The following is a 21,942-nucleotide window of genomic DNA, read 5'->3' on the forward strand; positions in this document are numbered from 1 at the left end:
TTTTTGAACTGACTCCAGTCGCCATCAAGTTGCCAACTCCTGACATACCAAAACTTTTGAGAGAAACTGAGACTATTCACGCTTCTCTTTCTTGTTCTTTTTATAGTTCAACTTCTAGTTCAGTTTTTCACCTTTTCACACTGCGTAATGGAGGCCAGTTGAGCAAGTGGAACAAGTCATTTTATTGATGATTGTGGAAGGCAACGATTTCATAAGCACCGTTTCTTCTCACACCTTTTCCATTAGGTACGATTAAAAAGACAACTGAAAAGCAAAACATTAACAAATGTTGTTCCAGACAAAGGCAATTATTTTTATTTACATGTTTGATGTAAACACCAAAACAAATCATCATCACTCAGACACAATGGTTATTCTGGCACGGATCACATTGGCTTAATGTCAATAAAAATGTCAAGACTCGCCGGTCGGCGAGGAGGAGGTGGACCCAAAAGGCGAGGAGGCAGAGAGGTGAGTAGCGTGAAGGGAATTTATTGAAGAGATCGAACATGGACAAACAACGGGGCAGGATATAAAACAACCAGGGCAAAGTGAACACGACTAACTGGGACAAGGATAAAGGGCATGAACGAGAGCGGGGGCGTGAGCGAGAGCGGAACGAGAATCAGAGCAGGAACGAGAATCAGAGCAGGAACGTGAATCAGAGCGGGAACGGGAATCAGAGCAGGAACGAGAACATGAACGTGCACAAAACGTGGTCGTGGCAGTACGTAAGTTGCGGTAATGACCCGACACAGAGTGGTGGGTCTGGGAGGCTTAAATAGTCCGAGTAATTAGGGGAGCAGATGGGAATCAGGTGCGTGATGAGGGTAACGGGGAACAGGTGCGTGGCTGGTGAGGACGAGTGCTGAGGGGAGGCGCTATCAAAGCTGACCAAAACAATAACAGAAAACACATGGCGGGAAGGAGGGGACGAAAACAATAACAAAACCCATATGCGTACGAAAACAATAACAAAGGCCTGTCATGCCCGACGCGGATCATGACAAAAAAAGCTTTGCAAAATTCAATATATCATATTTTATTCAAAATCAAAATTTACATCTTACCACAAAGAGTCGGTTCTTTCATTTTTTTTTCTTTTTTTAATCTTCAAGGATCGCTGCAATTCTCGCCAGCACAATCGTGTCTCTCAGCTCCCTGTTTAGTGACAAATTTTTTAGAACAAACGCTGCAACTGAATGGCTTGTCTCCACTGTGTGTTCTTGTGTGGCGTCGTAAATACGACTTTTGAGAGAACCTCTTGGCACAAACTGAGCAGGAAAAAGGGTTTTCTCCACTGTGTATTCTTGTGTGGTATTTTAAACTTGATTTTAGAGAAAAGCTTTTACCACAAACCAAGCAGGAAAATGGTTTTTCTCCAGTGTGTGTTCTTGTGTGGCTTGTTAAATTTGCCTTATGAGAGAAGCATTTTCCACAAACTGAGCAGGAAAAAGATTTTTCACCACTGTGTGTTCTTGTGTGGATTGTTAAATGAGACCTTCGAGAGAAACTCTTGCCACAAACTGAGCAGGAAAAAGGTTTTCCTCCACTGTGTGTTCTTGCATGTTCTGTTAAATTTGCCTTTTGAGAGAAACCTTTTCCGCAAACTGAGCAGGAAAAATGTTTTTCTCCACTGTGCGTTCTTGTGTGCCTTACTAAATGAGACTTTCGAGAGAAGCTTTTGCCACAAACCGAGCAGGAAAAAGGGTTTTCACCACTGTGTGTTTTTCTGTGCCCTTTTAAAGACAGCTTTGAAGTGAATGAGTCAGTGTGACATGCCCTTTCACCTTTGGCTTGCCCATCATCATCATCATCATCATTAGTATCATCATCATTGTCATGAGCATCTGATGTGTCCTCATTATGTACTTGTGATGGCCCCCGGTGGTCTTCATCACCTTCTGTTGTCACGTGATGACTTGAGCTGCTGCTTGGAGGCTCCGCCCCTCTGTTGTCCTCATTCTCATCCTTGTTTTCATCTTCAGTCTTTATAGGGACAACGTTCAGTGGTGACTTGTTGATCTCCTCCTCCTCATCCTCCTTTTTGATGTGAGTCAAATCTGGCTCATCTTTCACAGAACGGAGATCGTTTTCACTGACATCTGTAGGACACAGAAAGACAAACACACATTTGGTTTGGTCAAGTCAAACCTCATGCGGCGACTTTGTCTTATATTGTTTCTACCGTGCTACCTTGACTTGTGCCTGCCGCATACGGAGAAATGCGTGCGACCCCAACTTGGACCGGACCATGGGGGCATTTCACAAAATTACGTCCTACGATGTAAACCTCCCTTTAGCAGCACAACAGTGATAAACGAGCATTTAAAAAGGAAGCACGTTGCGGCCGATGCCCGATTTCATTCCTGACATAGTCACAGATGTTTCTGGAATATGAATTCAAATTCAACTAAGATAAACCAAAATATTTTTTTAGAGTTCACTGAATTATTTTGGAACTGCAATGACGCTTAACAGCTATAGGGTGTCAGTAATGAGTAACAAAGTAACACAACACCTCCCATTGTTCCGTCGTCATTGTCATTTGCAAAAATTACCAGGAACTATGAGTTGTGGGGGAGATCCAAACCACCTGGGCCACAGGAACTTTATTACCAGGAACTAAATGTTCCTGGACTTGTAGGTAGAAAAGGGGGTTGTGACTTTCAGCCTTTTTGAGCCCATAGTAAGACAAAGATGCAGATGCATTCCTTGCAGCATGCGCTTGTTCACTGATGAGAACCGTGCAACCCTGGATGGATGCATTCAATGTATTTTAAATGTTTGGATGGGGTGAAACTACGCACACGTGCACAAAACAGTGCAGGGCCACCCGAGGTTCATTGACTCACCCGACCAAGCCAGTAAAAAGTTCATAAATAAATAAGACCAATCCGTACTTGATTTTTAAAAAAAAAAACTTAATATTTTGTGTTTTATTCACTGAAATTGATCAACCGCCATGAACGTTTTCGCGGCAATGTGCACATTTTTAGAGTTAGGCGGAATTCCTTCCGTAAGGAATTGCTTGAACAAAATATAAAAACCAGAAAATTTTATTTTGTTATTTTAAATGTAAATTTTATACTGGGAAAAACATGGAGTTCACCCCCCACTATTGGTTATTCTTTGGCATATATTTTCTGCACTGATTACATTTGACATAAACAATTGCTCAGCAGACCTGCAAGTAAAAGGCAATATTTAAAAATAAAACGGCAATAACCTTGAACGATTTCCCCAAACAACTTAATGTTGTGATGCATATTTCTAATGAAAGAAAGTCGTTCTCTACAAAGCAAATGAGAGTTAGACGTGTACAAACCTGCTTTGAGTGGCACAACACGAGGCTGGTTGCAAACTTCGTCCAGCAGTTGATGATGTTGCTCGTTCTCTTATTTTATTCCACAAAGTTCCTCTTTGTACTTGGGTGTCGTTATTTCACACATTTTCAAATGATAATTACAAAAAATCCGCACTCGATCTCTGCTTGGCGATGAGTCATGTGCCTCTTTTCGTTAGCGGCTAGCTAGCTAACAAGCTAAGCTAACTACGCCGAAAAGGATCAACGCGCGAAGATGAGGTTATCGGGACACAAAGACTTAATGAATTATGTCGTAGTCCTTTAGAGTAGCACTGGACATGCTTTGAGAAAATTACAGTCAGTTCCACACTAAATCAGAAGAATTTAGCGGTGGGTGTTTTTGTTCCGGTGTGGACGGGTCGGTGGATGTGGTCAAGGTCCTTCGGAAGCTGCGCGCTTGCTAATGACGTCATGCTTTAAGCACGTATTTTTCAAATATATTTCTTTGCCTCTGTGTTTGTTTTTACACCTGGCTGTTCTCTTTTAATATATATTCTATGTAATATTTTAATTCGGTTGATAAAAAAAATGTAACAAAATAATTAAAATAACGCCACAAAAGCGAGTCAGCTCCGACGTCACTTCCCCCTATGCCCGGAGAAGCCGTTTGTGCTGCGTTTGTGCCCGTTTGTGCTGTTAAAATTTTCGTTTGTGCTGTTAAAATTTTCGTTTGTGCTGCTTCGGTTCGAAAGATATTACACTTTGTTTTATTTCGAGTGTGACGTCACCCAGCCCCCCATTTTCATCCGATTGACTTGGGAATGGTGCCATTCGTTTGTGCTACGTTTGTGCCCGTTTGTGCTGTTAAAATTTTCGTTTGTGCTGCTCCGGTTCGAAAGATATTACACTTTTTAATTTCGAGTGGTGACGTCACCCAGCCCCCCATTTTCATCCGATTGACTTGGGAATGGTGCCGTTCGTTTGTGCTACGTTTGTGCCCGTTTGTGCTGTTAAAATTTTCGTTTGTGCTGCTCCGGTTCGAAAGATATTACACTTTTTAATTTCGAGTGGTGACGTCACCCAGCCCCCCATTTTCATCCGATTGACTTGGGAATGGTGCCATTCGTTTGTGCTGCGTTTGTGCCCGTTTGTGCTGTTAAAATTTTCGTTTGTGCTGCTCCGGTTCGAAAGATATTACACGTTTTAATTCACGCGGTGACGTCACAAACAGGAACGCGCCAGCGTCAGTTTGTTTTGTTTTGCTGTCGAACAAGGAGCTCGGTATCGCGCTACCGCGTTCAGTCAATCACTTGAATCACTCGTATTTGTTATTAATTCCAGGTTATAAACTAGTTCCTGGAATGAACCGATGTTTTGTATGTTTTTGCGCATTTTACATTCTTCATGATCCTGGAAAGCAACTGTTGCCGGACGAACTTCAGGTAAACATGTCAAACTCACTGTTGTAGCTTTTTTGCTAGCATACAGTAATCTTAAAACCTTCCTGTTTTCACTGCTGTAAATTACTTTAAATTCGGTCTTATTTCTTTTAATAGTGTTGTTCTACTGCTCATTCATTTATTTCATCAGTAGTCATTAAAGCTATGTGATTATTTCTTAAAATTATAGTAGACGTGAGGCTGAAACATATCCGTTGAACTTTTTGAAATAAAAACAACTTAAAGACACCCCTCGATGAAGCATTCCCTCATTTGAGAACAACTGAATTAATATAAAAACAGTCCGTGTGTAATTGATGAGAGCCTGCAGAGAAACCTTGGGTGAAACGATAGCTTTATGTGTAAAGAAAACAGCAACAAACAAAACCCCAAACTATTTACATTTCAACAATTAAGCAATCACTGCTTTGTGAAGCTCTTTGTCTTTTCTGATGCTGCTTTCACTCTACTTTCCAGGTCATTGTGCATCTCCCAGTCAAAAGCAGCCCTCCTGCAATATGCCACATAATGTCCTAGAGAATCCTCTTCGAGATGATATGACTGCTCTAAAAGTAAACTGTCAGCATCAGACTTCTGGGAATTTCCAGCAGGGCAACTTCTGTTCAACTCATACCTAGGTCGGTGTCAATCCACTAAGCCTCTCCATTTCTCAACTTCAGTAGTATGAATACTGTAGCAACATCAGACTCATCACAGAGGTCAACATAATTTTTTAATATATTTTTTCCTCAGTATGAGAAGTAGTAGAGGCATCGTCAGGTCATAAGACATGACCTACATCAGCTTTTTTGTTTTGCAGCAGAAATCCACGTTTCCCTCAATGAAGGCATGATGACGAGCAACGAAACGGTCAACATGAATGAGAAGACTTTCATGCTTGAAAAGCCCTTTTTTAGGTTGTTGAACTCTGCTTCAACAGCTGCCAAACTTGCAGTGATGCTGGTACTTCGGAAGAGAGGGACCACTACGCCTGACCAGAGTGGTAAGTAACTTCCCTGTCTTATGATGTGGGTAATAATCTCAGGGAGGAAGTGGATGTTATCCCTGTCCCCCTCAGCCATGGCAAGTGACCTGATCTCCTCACATATTTCTGTCACACACTGTCAAGCGTTAGTCTGGATCTGCTGCTGATGCTCCTCGACGGGTTCCTGTGCCTGAACCTCTGTGTCTGGCATGCTGATACAGTCTTCTTGTGCTATTTGTGTTTTCAGGTATTTCTTGCACTTTTCTGATGGGAGAGGGGTTCCAGAACTGTCATTACCTTCAGATTCATTAAGTGCCACAATAGTGATGGCACATAGAAGTTATTTTGCATGTTCCACACATTGTGACTTAAGTAGTTGTGCTAAATCTCAGAAAAAATCTTTTTACACAATGTCTTTTATTTTTCAGGCGGTCCCACTGGGAGATCATATTGTTGCAGTGTGCAACGTCTACCCTGACAAAACATGGCAGGTTTTCATGCTTAAAGCACTCATTGATGTAGGTCTTCAAATCGGGGTGAGCGGTAAAAGCTTTGGCCAGAGATCCAAGAATGGCAAGAGAAAAAGCACTCACTGCTTCTTTTGGGGACGGACGGGGCACCTGCATGAATCAATTTTTTTCAGCCACTGTGTGATAGCACATACGCCATGCTTTTCTGACATCTGTACCAATGTCTTGTACACATAGTTGTTTGACTCCAGTAGTGACAGAAAAATGTGTCCAGTCCAATGTCTTTAATGCTACCACTGCGAGGTGCACTGTACATAAATACATAGATGTCCTCATTTGTGACGCAAACTTACATCTTTCTCTGCAGTGATGCACATTTCAGCAACCTTACACGCGCAAGGTCGACGATTGTGTCCATTTGGACAAGCGGCTGGATGAATTCTAAATGACCTAAAATAATTTCTTATTGAAAAACAGTAGCAACACAATACAAGTTCTTAAGGCCCAAAACAGCACAATCGACAGACTAGTTCAACCAAAAAGCGGATGTTTTTACAGCAAAAATTAAAGTTAGAAAAGTTGTGGGGACTTGCTGGCTTATGCCACTAGAAATTGAAACAGGCATTATCAATAAAACTGAATTGTTATTCGCATTCCTGTCTTTATAGACTCATCACTAGTGGTCATGTCTGTCGAAGTAATTTTAATTGAAAAAAAAAAAAAAAAATCAGGCTTTGCTTTTTAATTGTATGCGGTTCAACAGAAAGAAGAAAACCAACTCATGAAACAGGCGTCGACAAAGATGATGGTGCCTTTCCTTATTTTAATACTATATTTTGTTGCAAAACATGCTGGCAATCAGGACAAATTTTGGTAACTTTCACTGGACTTCTGCACCTGTCAGCAGGAAAACATCCCGATTTGAAGAGCTACATTAATGTCTTGCTTGGGAGTCAGCATGCAAACCTGCCGCCATGCTTTGTCAGGGTAGATGTTGCACACTGCATCAAAATGATCTGCCAGTGGGATTGCCTGAAAAATAAAAGACATCGTGTCAAAGATTTTTATGTGAGATCATGAGCACAACTACTCAAGTCACAATGTGTGGAACATTCAACAGAACTTCTATGTGCCATCACTATTGTGGCACTGAGTGAGTCTGAAGGTAATGACAGTTCTGGAACCCCTCTCCCATCAGAAAAGTGCAAGAAATACCTGAAAACACAAATAGCACAAGAAGACTGTATCAGCATGCCAGACACAGAGGTTCAGGCACAGGAACCCGTCGAGGAGCATCAGCAGCAGATCCAGACTAACGCTTGACAGTGTGTGACAGAAATATGTGAGGAGATCAGGTCACTTGCCATGGCTGAGGGGGACAGGGATAACATCCACTTCCTCCCTGAGATTATTACCCACATCATAAGACAGGGAAGTTACTTACCACTCTGGTCAGGCGTAGTGGTCCCTCTCTTCCGAAGTACCAGCATCACTGCAAGTTTGGCAGCTGTTGAAGCAGAGTTCAACAACCTAAAAAAGGGCTTTTCAAGCATGAAAGTCTTCTCATTCATGTTGACCGTTTCGTTGCTCGTCATCATGCCTTCATTGAGGGAAACGTGGATTTCTGCTGCAAAACAAAAAAGCTGATGTAGGTCATGTCTTATGACCTGACGATGCCTCTACTACTTCTCATACTGAGGAAAAAATATATTAAAAAATTATGTTGACCTCTGTGATGAGTCTGATGTTGCTACAGTATTCATACTACTGAAGTTGAGAAATGGAGAGGCTTAGTGGATTGACACCGACCTAGGTATGAGTTGAACAGAAGTTGCCCTGCTGGAAATTCCCAGAAGTCTGATGCTGACAGTTTACTTTTAGAGCAGTCATATCATCTCGAAGAGGATTCTCTAGGACATTATGTGGCATATTGCAGGAGGGCTGCTTTTGACTGGGAGATGCACAATGACCTGGAAAGTAGAGTGAAAGCAGCATCAGAAAAGACAAAGAGCTTCACAAAGCAGTGATTGCTTAATTGTTGAAATGTAAATAGTTTGGGGTTTTGTTTGTTGCTGTTTTCTTTACACATAAAGCTATCGTTTCACCCAAGGTTTCTCTGCAGGCTCTCATCAATTACACACGGACTGTTTTTATATTAATTCAGTTGTTCTCAAATGAGGGAATGCTTCATCGAGGGGTGTCTTTAAGTTGTTTTTATTTCAAAAAGTTCAACGGATATGTTTCAGCCTCACGTCTACTATAATTTTAAGAAATAATCACATAGCTTTAATGACTACTGATGAAATAAATGAATGAGCAGTAGAACAACACTATTAAAAGAAATAAGACCGAATTTAAAGTAATTTACAGCAGTGAAAACAGGAAGGTTTTAAGATTACTGTATGCTAGCAAAAAAGCTACAACAGTGAGTTTGACATGTTTACCTGAAGTTCGTCCGGCAACAGTTGCTTTCCAGGATCATGAAGAATGTAAAATGCGCAAAAACATACAAAACATCGGTTCATTCCAGGAACTAGTTTATAACCTGGAATTAATAACAAATACGAGTGATTCAAGTGATTGACTGAACGCGGTAGCGCGATACCGAGCTCCTTGTTCGACAGCAAAACAAAACAAACTGACGCTGGCGCGTTCCTGTTTGTGACGTCACCGCGTGAATTAAAACGTGTAATATCTTTCGAACCGGAGCAGCACAAACGAAAATTTTAACAGCACAAACGGGCACAAACGCAGCACAAACGAATGGCACCATTCCCAAGTCAATCGGATGAAAATGGGGGGCTGGGTGACGTCACCACTCGAAATTAAAAAGTGTAATATCTTTCGAACCGGAGCAGCACAAACGAAAATTTTAACAGCACAAACGGGCACAAACGTAGCACAAACGAACGGCACCATTCCCAAGTCAATCGGATGAAAATGGGGGGCTGGGTGACGTCACCACTCGAAATTAAAAAGTGTAATATCTTTCGAACCGGAGCAGCACAAACGAAAATTTTAACAGCACAAACGGGCACAAACGTAGCACAAACGAATGGCACCATTCCCAAGTCAATCGGATGAAAATGGGGGGCTGGGTGACGTCACACTCGAAATAAAACAAAGTGTAATATCTTTCGAACCGAAGCAGCACAAACGAAAATTTTAACAGCACAAACGGGCACAAACGCAGCACAAACGAAACAAACTATTTCCACCTATTTTTGCAACAAATGGGGGGCCAACTTCACGCAGGTCAGTGGAAGGTTACGTTTCTCCTACCGAACTTGCAACAATGCTTTTTTAACTGCCAAAATATTATTTGTCATTTAATTTATTATAATTTTATTATTCATCAAACAATTGGCAAGTTGACTTTATTGATAACTTGTGTATAGTTGTCATGCAAGTTTTCTTTTCCTATTTGTGAATCGTTTGTACATGGAACAATAGGAAAGTAATTATATTGTTTGTTGCTCCGGGGACGTGTTTGAGAGTTGCACTGTTCATACTCATGCGCGCTTTACGTGGCAAGGCAAGTGCCGTCGGACATGATTGACAAGCTGAGTCTGTTTGGTCGGCTGAATAAGAAGTTTCTGAAGTGACTTTTCTGCCAGCATTTGAAGCTCATTCCCCTCAGAATTATTGTGCAGTCATCGAGTTTGACGGTGACAAATTAATAAATGTCAGCTGTGTAAGAAGATTCGAGACTTGTGATGATTATCTGACGGGAGTGAAAGTCAAACACGTCTGCGTTGGATGAAAAAGTCAAACTCGTCTGCGTTGGATGGAGAAGTCAACTCGTCTGCGTTGGATGAAGACGTGAAACTCGTCTGCGTTGGATGAAGAAGCGATCGTCTGCGCATTCTGCTCGCACGTGCTCAACGAAGGAGGACGGCGACAGATCAAAGCTTGGAACTCAGATAAGCCTGGACACATCAGTTCACCTGTTGCTCGCTCAATTTGAGTCCATAAGACAAAGCACTTTAGTTTGTGCTCTAAAGGTGACACAAAGGAGCAGATAACAATAAGGGACTGTGTGTAGCGTGCATTATTGTTTTCCATAAGAAATAAGAACACATGTGGACAAAGTTTATGTAATTTGTGTGTTAAAGAACAAGCATCAATCAAGTGTAAAAATGTCACAAGTAGAACAGCCTTTAGATATAGAAGGGTCTAAGCAGCCACTTGACTCAGAAGAAGAATCTGAGCTTGATAATTTAGATGAGGTAAAGCAGCCTAAGAATGTTACTGAGCACGTTGCAGATCTACCACGTAGAAGTGAAAGAGAGCGTACTCTTACGGAGAAGGGTAAAGAACTTCACCGTGTAAAAACGGAAGATATACTACGTCGCTTTGATAGAAGTTATGAGTACTGGAAGGCTTTAATTAAGGTAGCAAAAAAATCTGTGATTCATCAGGATTCTAGTGATGTGCTTCAGAAGCATATCAGCAATATTCAAACAGAACTCTCTGAATTGAATCAAGTGTATGATGAATACCGAAAGCTAGACAGCCCCCCACATGAAGTACGCCGCAGGATGGACAACTGTGTGTCCATATCCAATCAAGTAGTAGGAAATGCGCAATCTCAAATTTCAGGAAATAAGGAAGAACTAATGTGGCCTGATGCACCCTCTGTTTTGCAACCACAATCTGCGATACTGTAAAGTCATTCACAAAGGGCGATAGTGTTCACTCAACTCAGTCTGAAGCCAAAAGAAAGGAAGCTGCTGCTGAGTATGCAGCAACTAAAGCTGTGTTACAAATAATGTCTGAGCAAGAACAACATCGAGAGAGATTGCTAGCACTTGAAGCTGAAAATAAGTCGATAGTTGCAGCACAAGAAGCAGACGCACTATCCCGCCGGCTCCAAGTTGAGAAGGAAGACGCAGAACGTAAACTAGAGGAACAGAACCGTGAAGCTGTTCTCCTAAAGAAACAGCAAGAAGAAAATGCATCAAGGCAGAAGTCGGTTGATGACTTAAAAAGACAACTAGAGCGTTTAGAAGAGCTAAAACGACTAAATGCTGCTAAAGCAAAGCTTCAAGTCTACGATGAAACTGAGTTAATTTCAGACCAAGGATTCAAATCTAAGCACTCTGAATCGCCCAACGTGGAGCAAGAAGTCAAGCACGCAAACCCCGTGCATTATTATACCCAACATCCATATATAACTTCAGCGATATCTCAAAGTAACTCTCCACAAGATGACACAAAGGACCTTGTGAAGGTTTTGGCTGAGGCCATATCAGCTAACCGGCTTCCAATCCCAGAGCCCACTGTCTTCACTGGGGACCCACTCAAGTTTAGACACTGGAAGTCATCCTTTCAGACACTCATTGAGAGGAAGAATATCCCAAATACTGAGAAACTCTTTTTCCTTCAAAAATATGTTGGAGGCGGAGCTAAAGAAGGCATAGAAGGCTACTTCATGAGTGACTCTGATGATGCATATCAAGCAGCATGGGATTTGCTCCATGAACGATATGGTAAACCTTTTGTACTTGCCAAAGCGTTCCGAGACAAATTACATTCCTGGCCTAGGATTGCTTCAAAGGAGACTGGGGAGTTGAAGAAATTTGGAGACTTTTTGCGTAGTTGCGACTCTGCTATGACGAGAAATGACAGTCTAAGTATACTGAACGATGGGATAGAAAATCAGAAGCTCAGCGCTAAGCTACCGGACTGGTTATGCACCAGGTGGAATCGTAAAGCTACTCAATATCAACTTGAGCATGACAAGTTCCCGAACTTCAACTACTTTGTTACATTTCTGACAATGGAAGCAAGCATTGCATGTAATCCAATTACATCATACCAAGCTATTCATCAAGGCGGACATGAAAAGGGAAAGGTCAAGAGTCAGACTGAAGAAGGATACAAGAAGTGTTCCGCAGGTGCTAATGCGCTCAGAACAAACGCTAGTGAAAAGATCATATTAACATGCATGTTTTGTAAGAAAGCAGGACATTGTATATTCAAGTGTCGCAAATTCATAAAGGAACCGGTTGAAAACAGAGTAAAATATGTCAAGAGTGAAAAACTATGTTTTGGCTGCTTGAAACCTGGCCATTTATCTAAGAACTGTAAAAAACGAATGGTTTGCGAAACCTGTTCTAAGCTACACCCTACATGCTTACACGCAGATCGCTCAAAGAAAGACCAAGACCCTCAAGAAGACCAAGAATCAACGCAAGAGCACAAGGAAGCAAGCGAAGAAACAAAATCACAATTAACACAGAAAACTGATGACGTTGCTGAAGCGACAGCGCACAGCCACAGAGTTGTTCAAGATGGCAATAACACCCAGACATCAGCAATAATACCAGTCTATGTGTCAACGCCTACTGACTCCAGTAATGAAGTGCTTGTTTATGCTCTTTTAGATTCACAAAGTGACTCTTCTTTCATTTGAGAAGACATAGCAGATAATCTAGATGTCAACAAAGAACAAGTAAACCTTAAATTATCAACAATGTCATCGAAAAGGAAGATTGTGCACTGTAAAAGAATCAGAGACCTGCAAATCAGAGGGATATTCTCCATGGACAGAATAACAGTTCCCACCACATACACGCGTGAGTTCATCCCTGCAAATAAGAAACACATTCCTACCCCTGAGACTGCGAAGGCATGGTCTCATTTGGAGCATCTTACAGAGAGTATCGCTCCACCAATGGATTGTGAGATTGGTCTACTGATCGGCTACAACTGCCCACAAGCACTCATGCCCAGAGAGGTTGTGTGTGGAGAAAAGAACCAGCCATTCGCACAGAAGACTGACTTAGGCTGGAGCATAGTGAGCTATGGTGAGCTTGGCGAGTATGAAGATGATGCTATAGGATTGAGTCACCGCATCATTGTACGGCAAGTGACACCCAAGCCCAAACCAGCAGTTAAGCTCAAAAGTGAAGTGCACTTTGTCTGCAATACTCGGATCAAGGAAGTTTTCACTCCAGTAGATTTCCTAAGAGTACTGGAGTCCGACTTTAGTGAAAGAGTAGAAGAAGAGACACTTGTCTCTCAAGAGGATCTCAATTTTCTTACCCAGCTAAAGGAAGGCATCAAACATAAGCAGGATGGTCATTATGAGATGCCCCTCCCGTTCAAACAAGAAAGACCAAATCTTCCTAATAACAAGTCATATGCTGCGCAGCGTTTAAAGAGTCTAGAGAAGAGGCTTAAGAGAGATCAGAAGTACTGCTCAGACTATGTGAATTTCATGCAAGACATTATCACTCGTGGTGATGCAGAGAAGGTTCCAGTAGAAGCACTGGAAAACCGGCCAGCGTGGTATATTCCCCACCATGGAGTCTATCACCGACAAAAACCTGGCAAAATACGTGTGGTCTTCGATTGCTCAGCGAGGTTCCAGAACACAGCGTTGAATGGCCACCTTCTCACCGGGCCAGAACTCACAAACACTTTGGTGGGAGTACTTTGTAGATTTCGCAAAGGTCCAGTCGCGATCATGTGCGACGTGGAACGAATGTTTCATCAGTTCCATGTAAGACTTGAAGACCAAGATTATCTGAGATTCTTTTGGTGGGAGAATGGGGATCTAGAGTCACCACCATCAGTCTTTCGTATGCGAGTGCATCTGTTCGGTGCAGCTTCTTCCCCTGGTTGTGCCAATTTTGGTCTTAAACATCTAGCCACTGAAGGGCAGGAGGAATTTAGCCATGAGACAGTGAAATTCATCCAGCGAAATGTTTATGTGGATGATGGATTGGTAAGTGTCACATCCGACACTGAGGCAGTTCAGCTCATCAAGTAGGCTCGACAGCTTTGTAGCTCAGGCAAGCTCAAACTGCACAAGTTTGTCTGTAATAGCAGGAAGGTGATGGATACAATACCAGTTGAAAAGCGTTCAGAAAGTGTCAAAGAACAGGACATGACTTTAGGAGAACCGCTTATGGAAAGAGCGCTCGGAGTTCAATGGTGTGTTTTTTCTGATGATTTCCAGTTCAGAGTTACAGTCAAGGAACACCCACTGACTAGAAGAGGAGTTTTATCCACAGTGGCATCCATCTATGACCCCTTAGGGTTCGTTGCCCTTTCATTCTGTTAGGGAAACAGATCTTACAACAAATGTGCCGAGAGAACATCAGTTGGGACGAGCCACTCACAGAAGGCCTCAGAACACAATGGGAAGCGTGGCTACAAGATCTACAAAACCTGTCCCAAGTAAAGATCAGAAGGTGCTTCATTCCATTGCATTTCTCAGAAGGATCCAAGTACGAGCTTCACCACTTCTCAGACGCTAGCATCATAGGATAAGGGGAAGATTGCCAGAGTAGCAGATATTTATCCAAGTTCAGATGGAAGAGTCAGATAGGTAAAACTTCAGCTCAGTGACTCTTCATTAGACAGCCAAGGCAAACGCATTAAGAAGCCAATCTATCTAGATAGGCCTGTACAGAAGACAGTACTTTTGCTTGAGGCAGAGGAGTAATTAGTTGTTTCATAAAACACTCTGTTAAGTGTTGAAAGAAAAGTAAATCACATAGCTGTTGTGATTTGGTGGGAGTTTAACTGCCAAAATATTATTTGTCATTTAATTTATTATAATTTATTATTCATCAAACAATTGGCAAGTTGACTTTATTGATAATTTGTGTATAGTTGTCATGCAAGTTTTCTTTTCTTATTTGTGAATCGTTTGTACATGGAACAATAGGAAAGTAATTATATTGTTTGTTGCTCCGGGGACGTGTTTGAGAGTTGCACTGTTCATACTCATGCGTTCTTTACGTGGCAAGGCAAGTGCCGTCGGACATGATTGACAAGCTGAGTCTTTTGGTTGGCTGAATAAGAAGTTTCTGAAGTGACTTTTCTGCCAGCATTTGAAGCTCATTCCCCTCAGAATTATTGTGCAGTCATCGAGTTTGACGGTGACAAATTAATAAATGTCAGCTGTGTAAGAAGATTCGAGACTTGTGATGATTATCTGACGGGAGTGATAGTTAATGTTAATAAAGTTTTTGACAAAAAACGTATTCGTAAATATTTATCATGTCACTGATGGTGGAGTGGTACACTCGCCTGAGTTGTGTGCAGGCAACGTGGGTTCAGTTCCCACTCAGTGACGATGTCTATGTCTGCCCTGTGACTGGCTGGCGACCAGTTCAGGGTGTTGTGCGCCTTTCGCCCGTTGTCAGCTGGAATTGGCTCCAGCACTCTCCCGCGACCCTGTTCAGGATAAGCCGTGTGGATAATGACATGACATGACAAATATTTGTCATCTCATCAATATTTGCACAACAGAGTACTGAGTTTCGAGATCCTCACTATAATAGTTCTCAAAATTATATTTCTTATCAATTTAGGTTAGTTAAGGGATATTTTATTGACAATCTAATATCAATCTACAAAGATAGAAAAACAATTGGTGGTGGGGTGGCGCGAATCTTTTTCTTCTTGGTAGGGGCGGGCGTGAAATAATTGAGAAGCACTGCGAGTATAAGTTCGGTCGGAGAAACGTAAACGTCCCACTGCTGTTCCAGCAGCGGCTTCTCGGGGCATAAGCGGAAGTGACGCGAGAGATGACTCGCCAATGTGGCGTTAATTTAATTATTTGGTTAATTTTTTTTTATCAACCGAATTAAAATATTATATAAAATAAATATTAAAATAGAACATCCAGGTGTAAATAAAACCCACTGAGGCAAAGAAATATATATGGAAAATACGCGCTTAAAGCATGACGTCATAAGCAAGCGCGCAGCTTCCGAAGGACCTCGACCACATCCACCGACCCGTCCACACCGGAACAAAAGCAGTTCACCGCTAAATTCTTCTGATTTAGTGTGGAACTGACTGTATTTTTCTCAAAGGATGTCCAGTGCTACTCTAAAGGACTACGACATAATTCATTAAGTCTTTGTGTCCCGATAACCTCATCTTCGCGCGTTGATGCTTTTCGGCGTAGTTAGCTTAGCTTGTTAGCTAGCTAGCTGCTAACAAAAAGAGGCACATGACTCATCGCCAAGCAGAGATCAAGGGCGGATTTTTTGGAATTATCATTTGAAAATGTGTGAAAGAACGACACCTAAGTACAAAGACGAACTTTGTGGGATAAAAGAAGAGAACGAGCAACATCTTCAACTGCTGGACGAAGTTTGCAACCAGCCTCGTGTTGTGCCACTCAAAGCAGGTTTGTACACGTTTTACTCTCATTTGCTTTGTCAAGAACGACTTTCTATCGTTAAAAATATGCATCACAACATTAAGTTGTTTGGGGAAATGCGTCCAAGGTTATTGCCGTTTTATTTTTAAATATTGCTCGTCGGTTTGCTGAACATTTGTTTTTGCCAAATGAAATCAGTGCAGAAAATATATGCCAAAGAATAACCAATAAGGGGGGGGTGAATTCCATGTTTTTTGTTTTTTTTTTTATAAAATTTGAACTGATTATTTAACATTTTACATTTTCTGGTATTTATATCTTGTTCAAGCAATTCCTTCCGGAAGGAATTCTGCCTGACTCTAAAAAATCTGCACACTGGGGCGAAAACATCAATGGCGGTTGATCAATTTTAGTGGATAAAACACAAAATATTAAGTTTTTTTTTAAAATCAAGCACGTAATGGTCTTATTTATTAACTTTGTACTGGCTTCGTCGGGTGAGAGTCAATGAACCTCCGGTGGATCTGCACTGTTTTGTGCACATGTGCGTAGTTTCACCCCATCCAAACATTTAAAATACATTGAATGCATCCATCCAGGGTTGCACGGATCTCGATCAGTGAACAAGCGCATGCTGCAAGGAATGCATCTGCATCTTTAGCTTTCTATGGGCTGAAAAAGGGAGTACGCCACAACCCCATTTTCTACCAACAAGGCCAGGAACATTTAGTTCCTGGTCATAAAGTTCCTGTGTCCCAGATGGTTTGCATCTCCCCCGCAACTCATAGTTCTTGATCATTTATGCAAATGACAATGATGACGGAACAATGGGAGGTGTTGTGTTACTTTGTTACTCATTACTGACACCCTATGGCTGTTAAGCATCGTTGCAGTTCCAAAATAATTCAGTGAACTCTTAAAATATTTTGGTGTATCTTAGTCGAATTTGAATACATATTGGATAACTTTAAAATATACAGTCATTATTCAAATATGTCAACATGAAAGTCAGAGTGAAAGTGTTGTTGCTTAATGCTGATGTGTAGGGATTTTGACTCTTCAAACATAATGTTGTTTTAAAATTTATTTAAAAACAGAAATTTTATAAAAAATAAAAAGGGGAATGTTGGAATGTACTAGCAGGCTAAATGTAAATCATGCAATAAATAGCGACTCTGATGCCAGGGCCCCTTTAATTCTTTTAGGGATCCAGATTATAATGGAAGCAAAAATACCCACGATGAAACTATCCATAAATGCAAAAAGAAATACTTGTAAACATATTTCACTTGAAGGATTCCTATTCTATCAATGACATTATGTTGCGATGGCCCCCAGTGGCCCCCATTAAAAAGTTAGGGTCCCACAACAGGTGTTCCATCAGACGTGTGTGTGTGCTAACTTCAGCTCGCTTCCAGAAACGTCTGTGAGTATGTCAGGAATGAAATCTGCATCAGCCGCAACATGCTTCCTTTTTAAATGCTCGTTTATCACTGTTGTGCTGCGAAAGGGAGGTTTACACCGTAGGACGTAATTTTGTGAAATGCCCCCATGGTCCGATCCAAATCGGGGTCGCACGCATCGCTCCGTGTGCGGCAGGCACAAGTCAAGGTAGCACGGTAGGAACAATATAAGACAAAGTCGCCGCATGAACTTTGATTTGACCAAACCAAATTTGTCTTTTTGTGTCCTGCAGACGTCAGACAAAATGATCTCCGTTCTGTGAAAGAGGAGCCAGACTTGACTCACATCAAAAAGGAGGAGGTGGAGATCAACAAGTCACCAGTGAACGTTGTCCATATAAAGACTGAAGATGAAAACAAGGATGAGAGTGAGGACAATAGAGGGGTGCTTCCTTTTTAAATGCTCGTTTATCACAGCTGTGCTGCTAGAAAAGGGAGGTTTACATCGTCAAACGTAATTTTGTGAAATGTCCCCATGGTCCGGTCCAAGTTGGGGTCGCACGCATTGCTCCGTGTGCGGCAGGCATAAGTCAAGGTAGCACGGTAGAAACAATATAAGACAAAGTCGCCGCATGAGGTTTGACTTGACCAAACCAAATTTGTGTTTGTCTTTTTGTGTCCTGCAGACGTCTGTGAAAACGATCTCCGTTCTGTGAAAGAAGAGCCAGACTTGACTCATATCAAAAAGGAGGAGGAGGAGATCAACAAGTCACCACTGAACGTTGTCCCTATAAAGACTGAAGATGAAAACAAGGATGAGAGTGAGGACAACAGAGGGGCGGAGCCTCCAAGCAGCAGCTCAAGACATCACGTGACAACAGAAGGTGATGAAGACCACTGGGGGCCATCACAAGCACAAAATGAGGACACATTATCAGACACTCATGACGATGATGATGATGAAGATGATGGGCAAGCCAAAGGTGAAAGGGCATGTCACACTGACTCATTAACTTCAAAGCTGTCGTTAAAACCGCACACAAGAACACACAGCGGAGATAAACCTTTTTCCTGCTCAGTTTGTGGAAAATGCTTCTCTCGAAAGTCTTCTTTAGTAAGGCACACAAGAACGCACAGTGGAGAAAAACCTTTTCCCTGCTTGTTTTGTGACAAAAGCTTTTCTCTAAAGTCACATTTAACAAGCCACACAAGAACACACAGTGGTGAAAAACCTTTTTCCTGCTCAATTTGTGACAAAAGCTTTTCTCTAAAGTCACATTTAACAAGCCACACAAGAACACACAGTGGTGAAAAACCTTTTTCCTGCTCAGATTGTGGTAAAAGCTTCTCCGAGAATTCTAATTTCACAAGGCATGCAAGAACACACAGTGGAGTAAAACCTTTTTCTTGCTCAATTTGTGGCAAGAGTTTCTCTCAAAAGTCGCATTTAACAAGCCACACAAGAAAGCACAGTGGTGAAAAACCTTTTTCCTGCTCAGTTTGTGGAAAATGCTTCTCTCGAAAGTCTTCTTTAGTAAGGCACACAAGAACGCACAGTGGAGAAAAACCTTTTTCCTGCTTGTTTTGTGGTAAAAGCTTTTCTCTAAAATCAAATTTAACAAGCCACACAAGAACACACAGTGGTGAAAAACCTTTTTCCTGCTCAATTTGTGGCAAAAGCTTTTCTCTAAAGTCACATTTAACAAGCCACACAAGAACACACAGTGGTGAAAAACCCTTTTCCTGCTCAGATTGTGGTAAAAGCTTCTCAGAGAATTCTAATTTCACAAGGCACGCAAGAACACACAGTGGAGAAAAACCTTTTTCTTGCTCAATTTGTGGCAAGAGTTTCTCTCAAAAGTCGCATTTAACAAGCCACACAAGAAAGCACAGTGGTGAAAAACCTTTTTCCTGCTCAGTTTGTGGCAAAAGCTTTAATGTAAAGTCATTTTTAACAAATCACACAAGAACACACAGTGGTGAAAAAACCTTTAGCTGCTCAGATTGTGGTAAAAGCTTCTCCGATAATTCTAATTTCACAAGGCACGCAATAACACACAGTGGAGAAAAACCTTTTTCTTGCTCAATTTGTGGCAAGAGCTTCTCTCGAAAGTCTCATTTAGTAAGGCACACAAGAAAGCACAGTGGTAAAAAACCTTTTTCCTGCTCAGTTTGTGCCAAGAGTTTCTCTCAAAAGTTGCATTTAACAAACCACACAAGAACGCACAGTGGAGAAAAACCTTTTTCCTGCTCAGTTTGTGGCAAAAGCTTCTCTCAAAAGTTGCATTTACGAATCCACACAAGAACGCACAGTGGAGACAAGCCATTCAGTTGCAGCGTTTGTGCTAAAACATTCTTCACTAAACAGCATGCTGAGAGACACAATTGTGCTGGTGAGAATTGCAGCGATACTTGAAGATTAAAAAAAGAAGAAAAAAAATGAAAGAACCGACTCTTTGTGGTAAGATGTAAATGTGATTTTCAATAAAATATGAAATTGAATTTTGCAAAGCTCTTTTATTGACACAAAGCCAATGTGATCAGTGCCAGAAGAACCATTGTGTCTGAGTGATGATGAGTTTTTTTGTGTGTTAACATCAAACATGTAAATAAAATTTATTGCCTTTGCCTGGAATAACATTTGTTAACATTATGCTTTTCAGTTGTCTTTTTAATCGTACTTAATGGAAAAGGTGTGAGAAGAAACGGTGCTTATGAAATCGGTGCCTTCCACAATCATCAATAAAATCACTTGTTCCACTTGCTCAACTGGCCTCCATTACGCTGTGTGAAAAGGTGAAAAACAGAACTCGAAGTTGAACTATAAAAAGAACAAGAAAGAGAAACGCAAGCAGTCTCAGTTTCTCTCAAAGGTTTTGGAATGTCAGGAGTTGGCAACTTGATGACGACTGGAGTCAGCGCTGATTTTCTCGCTGTGTTAGGCTGGCTCGTATATGTATGGTCCATTGAACATAACTCAAACTCTTCAAATATCCCCTCACATTTAATATTATGCTTTCTGAATAAATTTCTGCGAAATACACTTAATGGGTTGAGCTCTATCAAGTGTTTGGGGTTTGTTGCTAAGCAGAATCTCACTTTGGAAAAAACTATCATCTTGTCAAATATACCAAATATTTTTTTTCATGCTGTATTATATTTTTTATACATTGGATTATTTATATAGTGAAATAGGAAAATATTAAAATGTAAAATTGGAAACCACCTACAGACTTAATTCAATTAACAAATATAGAAACATTTTATAAATATTGAACTAATTGAGAAGAGTCCTGATCTTGAAATAAATATTGAATTGTAAAAAATACTAAAAAATTAATTCAATAACCCGACCCTGGATGAGCGGCAGAAAATGGCTGGATGGATGGAATAATTTAAATTGCACACATTTTCAAAAGAACAAATATGTTCAGAAATATTCAAGTGTGAAATAAAAAGGTTCAAATTGTTGATCATTTTACATACTAAAACAATTGAATAAATATTGTATTATTACATAAGCAAGCTTAAATATACATTGAAATAAATGAAAAAAAAAGTCTTGTATTTTTAAATGGCCTAATATAGATATGGGAAGTAATTCTCTTTATGAAACTATGAAGGGACTGAAGCTCACAGAAGTGACCAGTCTTGGTTCTGAAGTTCCGATGTAACCAGATACTGCCCTGAGAGAAAATAGGCCTGAGCATTGTTTATGGTGGGGGCAATTCTCTCGCCAGGTCAGTGACCTTCCAGGGTATGGAAGTAATTTAAGGTGCCTTCAGTGAAGTCCTACTTTGTCCTACTTGAATGAATCCACATCAAAATACCATCATTTATGACACCACGGCTGGACAAATAATATCCAGAAACACACTTACGCACCACTGAGTGAGTGTTGGACGATATAGCTTCTCTTGAAAGGTCCGACTTGAAAATGTCTTTGCAAGTGTATCTACAAGGCGCCGCGTTCAGGACCCAGTCTCCCCAGGAGGCCTGGGTTCGAATCTCGAATTTCCCCATTGTGGGACTAAAAAAGGGAATATTATTATGATTAATTAAATCCACAGGACCTTTTCAAACTTGTCTTTATCTTCGGGTTCATTGAATACCTCGATGGCCTCGGCTCCGGCATTGGTTCGCAAAAGGGCTATTTTTCTTTCGTCCGCTCTGTTTCCGACTCCCACGTCGGCAAGGTAGGGCAGG

General features: G+C 41.1%; 3 protein-coding genes and 2 long non-coding RNA genes across 9 annotated transcripts in view; 3 read left to right on the forward strand and 2 right to left on the reverse strand.

Moving 5' to 3' along the window:
• Window positions 1-21,942, reverse strand: part of LOC148342160 (uncharacterized) — a 393,910-nt gene that overhangs the window by 97,182 nt on the left and 274,786 nt on the right. The gene's annotated exons all lie outside the window — the stretch shown is intronic.
• LOC148342163 (uncharacterized) lies at window positions 4,413-7,195 on the forward strand. 2 transcript variants are annotated; one of them, XR_015841485.1, is made up of 4 exons: window positions 4,413-5,384; window positions 5,567-5,749; window positions 5,876-5,978; window positions 6,160-7,195. It is a non-coding gene; the product is annotated as an uncharacterized LOC148342163 (long non-coding RNA). The 2 variants fall into 2 exon arrangements; XR_015841487.1 differs by having other exon boundaries at window positions 5,570-5,749.
• On the reverse strand, window positions 7,008-8,982 carry LOC148342164 (uncharacterized). Of its 4 annotated transcripts, none has more exons than XR_015841483.1 (5): window positions 8,646-8,982; window positions 8,011-8,171; window positions 7,646-7,828; window positions 7,417-7,519; window positions 7,008-7,233 (listed from the first exon to the last, which is right to left on the reverse strand). It is a non-coding gene; the product is annotated as an uncharacterized LOC148342164 (long non-coding RNA). The 4 variants fall into 4 exon arrangements; XR_015841482.1 differs by having other exon boundaries at window positions 7,008-7,098; window positions 7,168-7,233; window positions 8,011-8,982; XR_015841480.1 differs by having other exon boundaries at window positions 7,646-7,825; window positions 8,011-8,982.
• On the forward strand, window positions 10,896-12,722 carry LOC148342165 (uncharacterized). The gene is made up of 2 exons (XM_088287588.1): window positions 10,896-11,693; window positions 12,351-12,722. Exons 1-2 carry the CDS (start codon window positions 10,973-10,975, stop codon window positions 12,617-12,619), a joined length of 990 nt encoding a protein of 329 aa, XP_088143714.1. The 5' UTR covers window positions 10,896-10,972; the 3' UTR covers window positions 12,620-12,722.
• On the forward strand, window positions 12,680-20,360 carry LOC148342166 (uncharacterized). Its single transcript, XM_088284937.1, has 2 exons — window positions 12,680-13,790; window positions 18,621-20,360. The coding sequence occupies exons 1-2, from the start codon at window positions 12,680-12,682 to the stop codon at window positions 20,150-20,152; spliced, it is 2,643 nt and encodes an 880-aa protein (XP_088141063.1). The 3' UTR covers window positions 20,153-20,360.

Source organism: Idiotropiscis lumnitzeri, chromosome 2, assembly GCF_059441095.1.
Source record: "Idiotropiscis lumnitzeri isolate Australia: NSW breed Sydney's pygmy pipehorse chromosome 2, RoL_Ilum_1.0, whole genome shotgun sequence".
NCBI lineage: Eukaryota > Metazoa > Chordata > Actinopteri > Syngnathiformes > Syngnathidae > Idiotropiscis > Idiotropiscis lumnitzeri.

Bases quoted from the DNA above. Each gene is read 5' to 3' on its own strand.
- LOC148342165 (XM_088287588.1), top strand. From the start codon at position 10,973: ATGTCTGAGCAAGAACAACATCGAGAGAGATTGCTAGCACTTGAAGCT. The intron at 11,694-12,350 runs GTAAACCTTTTG...GCTTACACGCAG, and splicing joins TTTGCTCCATGAACGATATG to ATCGCTCAAAGAAAGACCAA.
- LOC148342166 (XM_088284937.1), top strand. From the start codon at position 12,680: ATGTCATCGAAAAGGAAGATTGTGCACTGTAAAAGAATCAGAGACCTG. The intron at 13,791-18,620 runs GTATGCGAGTGC...TGACAACAGAAG, and splicing joins GTCACCACCATCAGTCTTTC to GTGATGAAGACCACTGGGGG.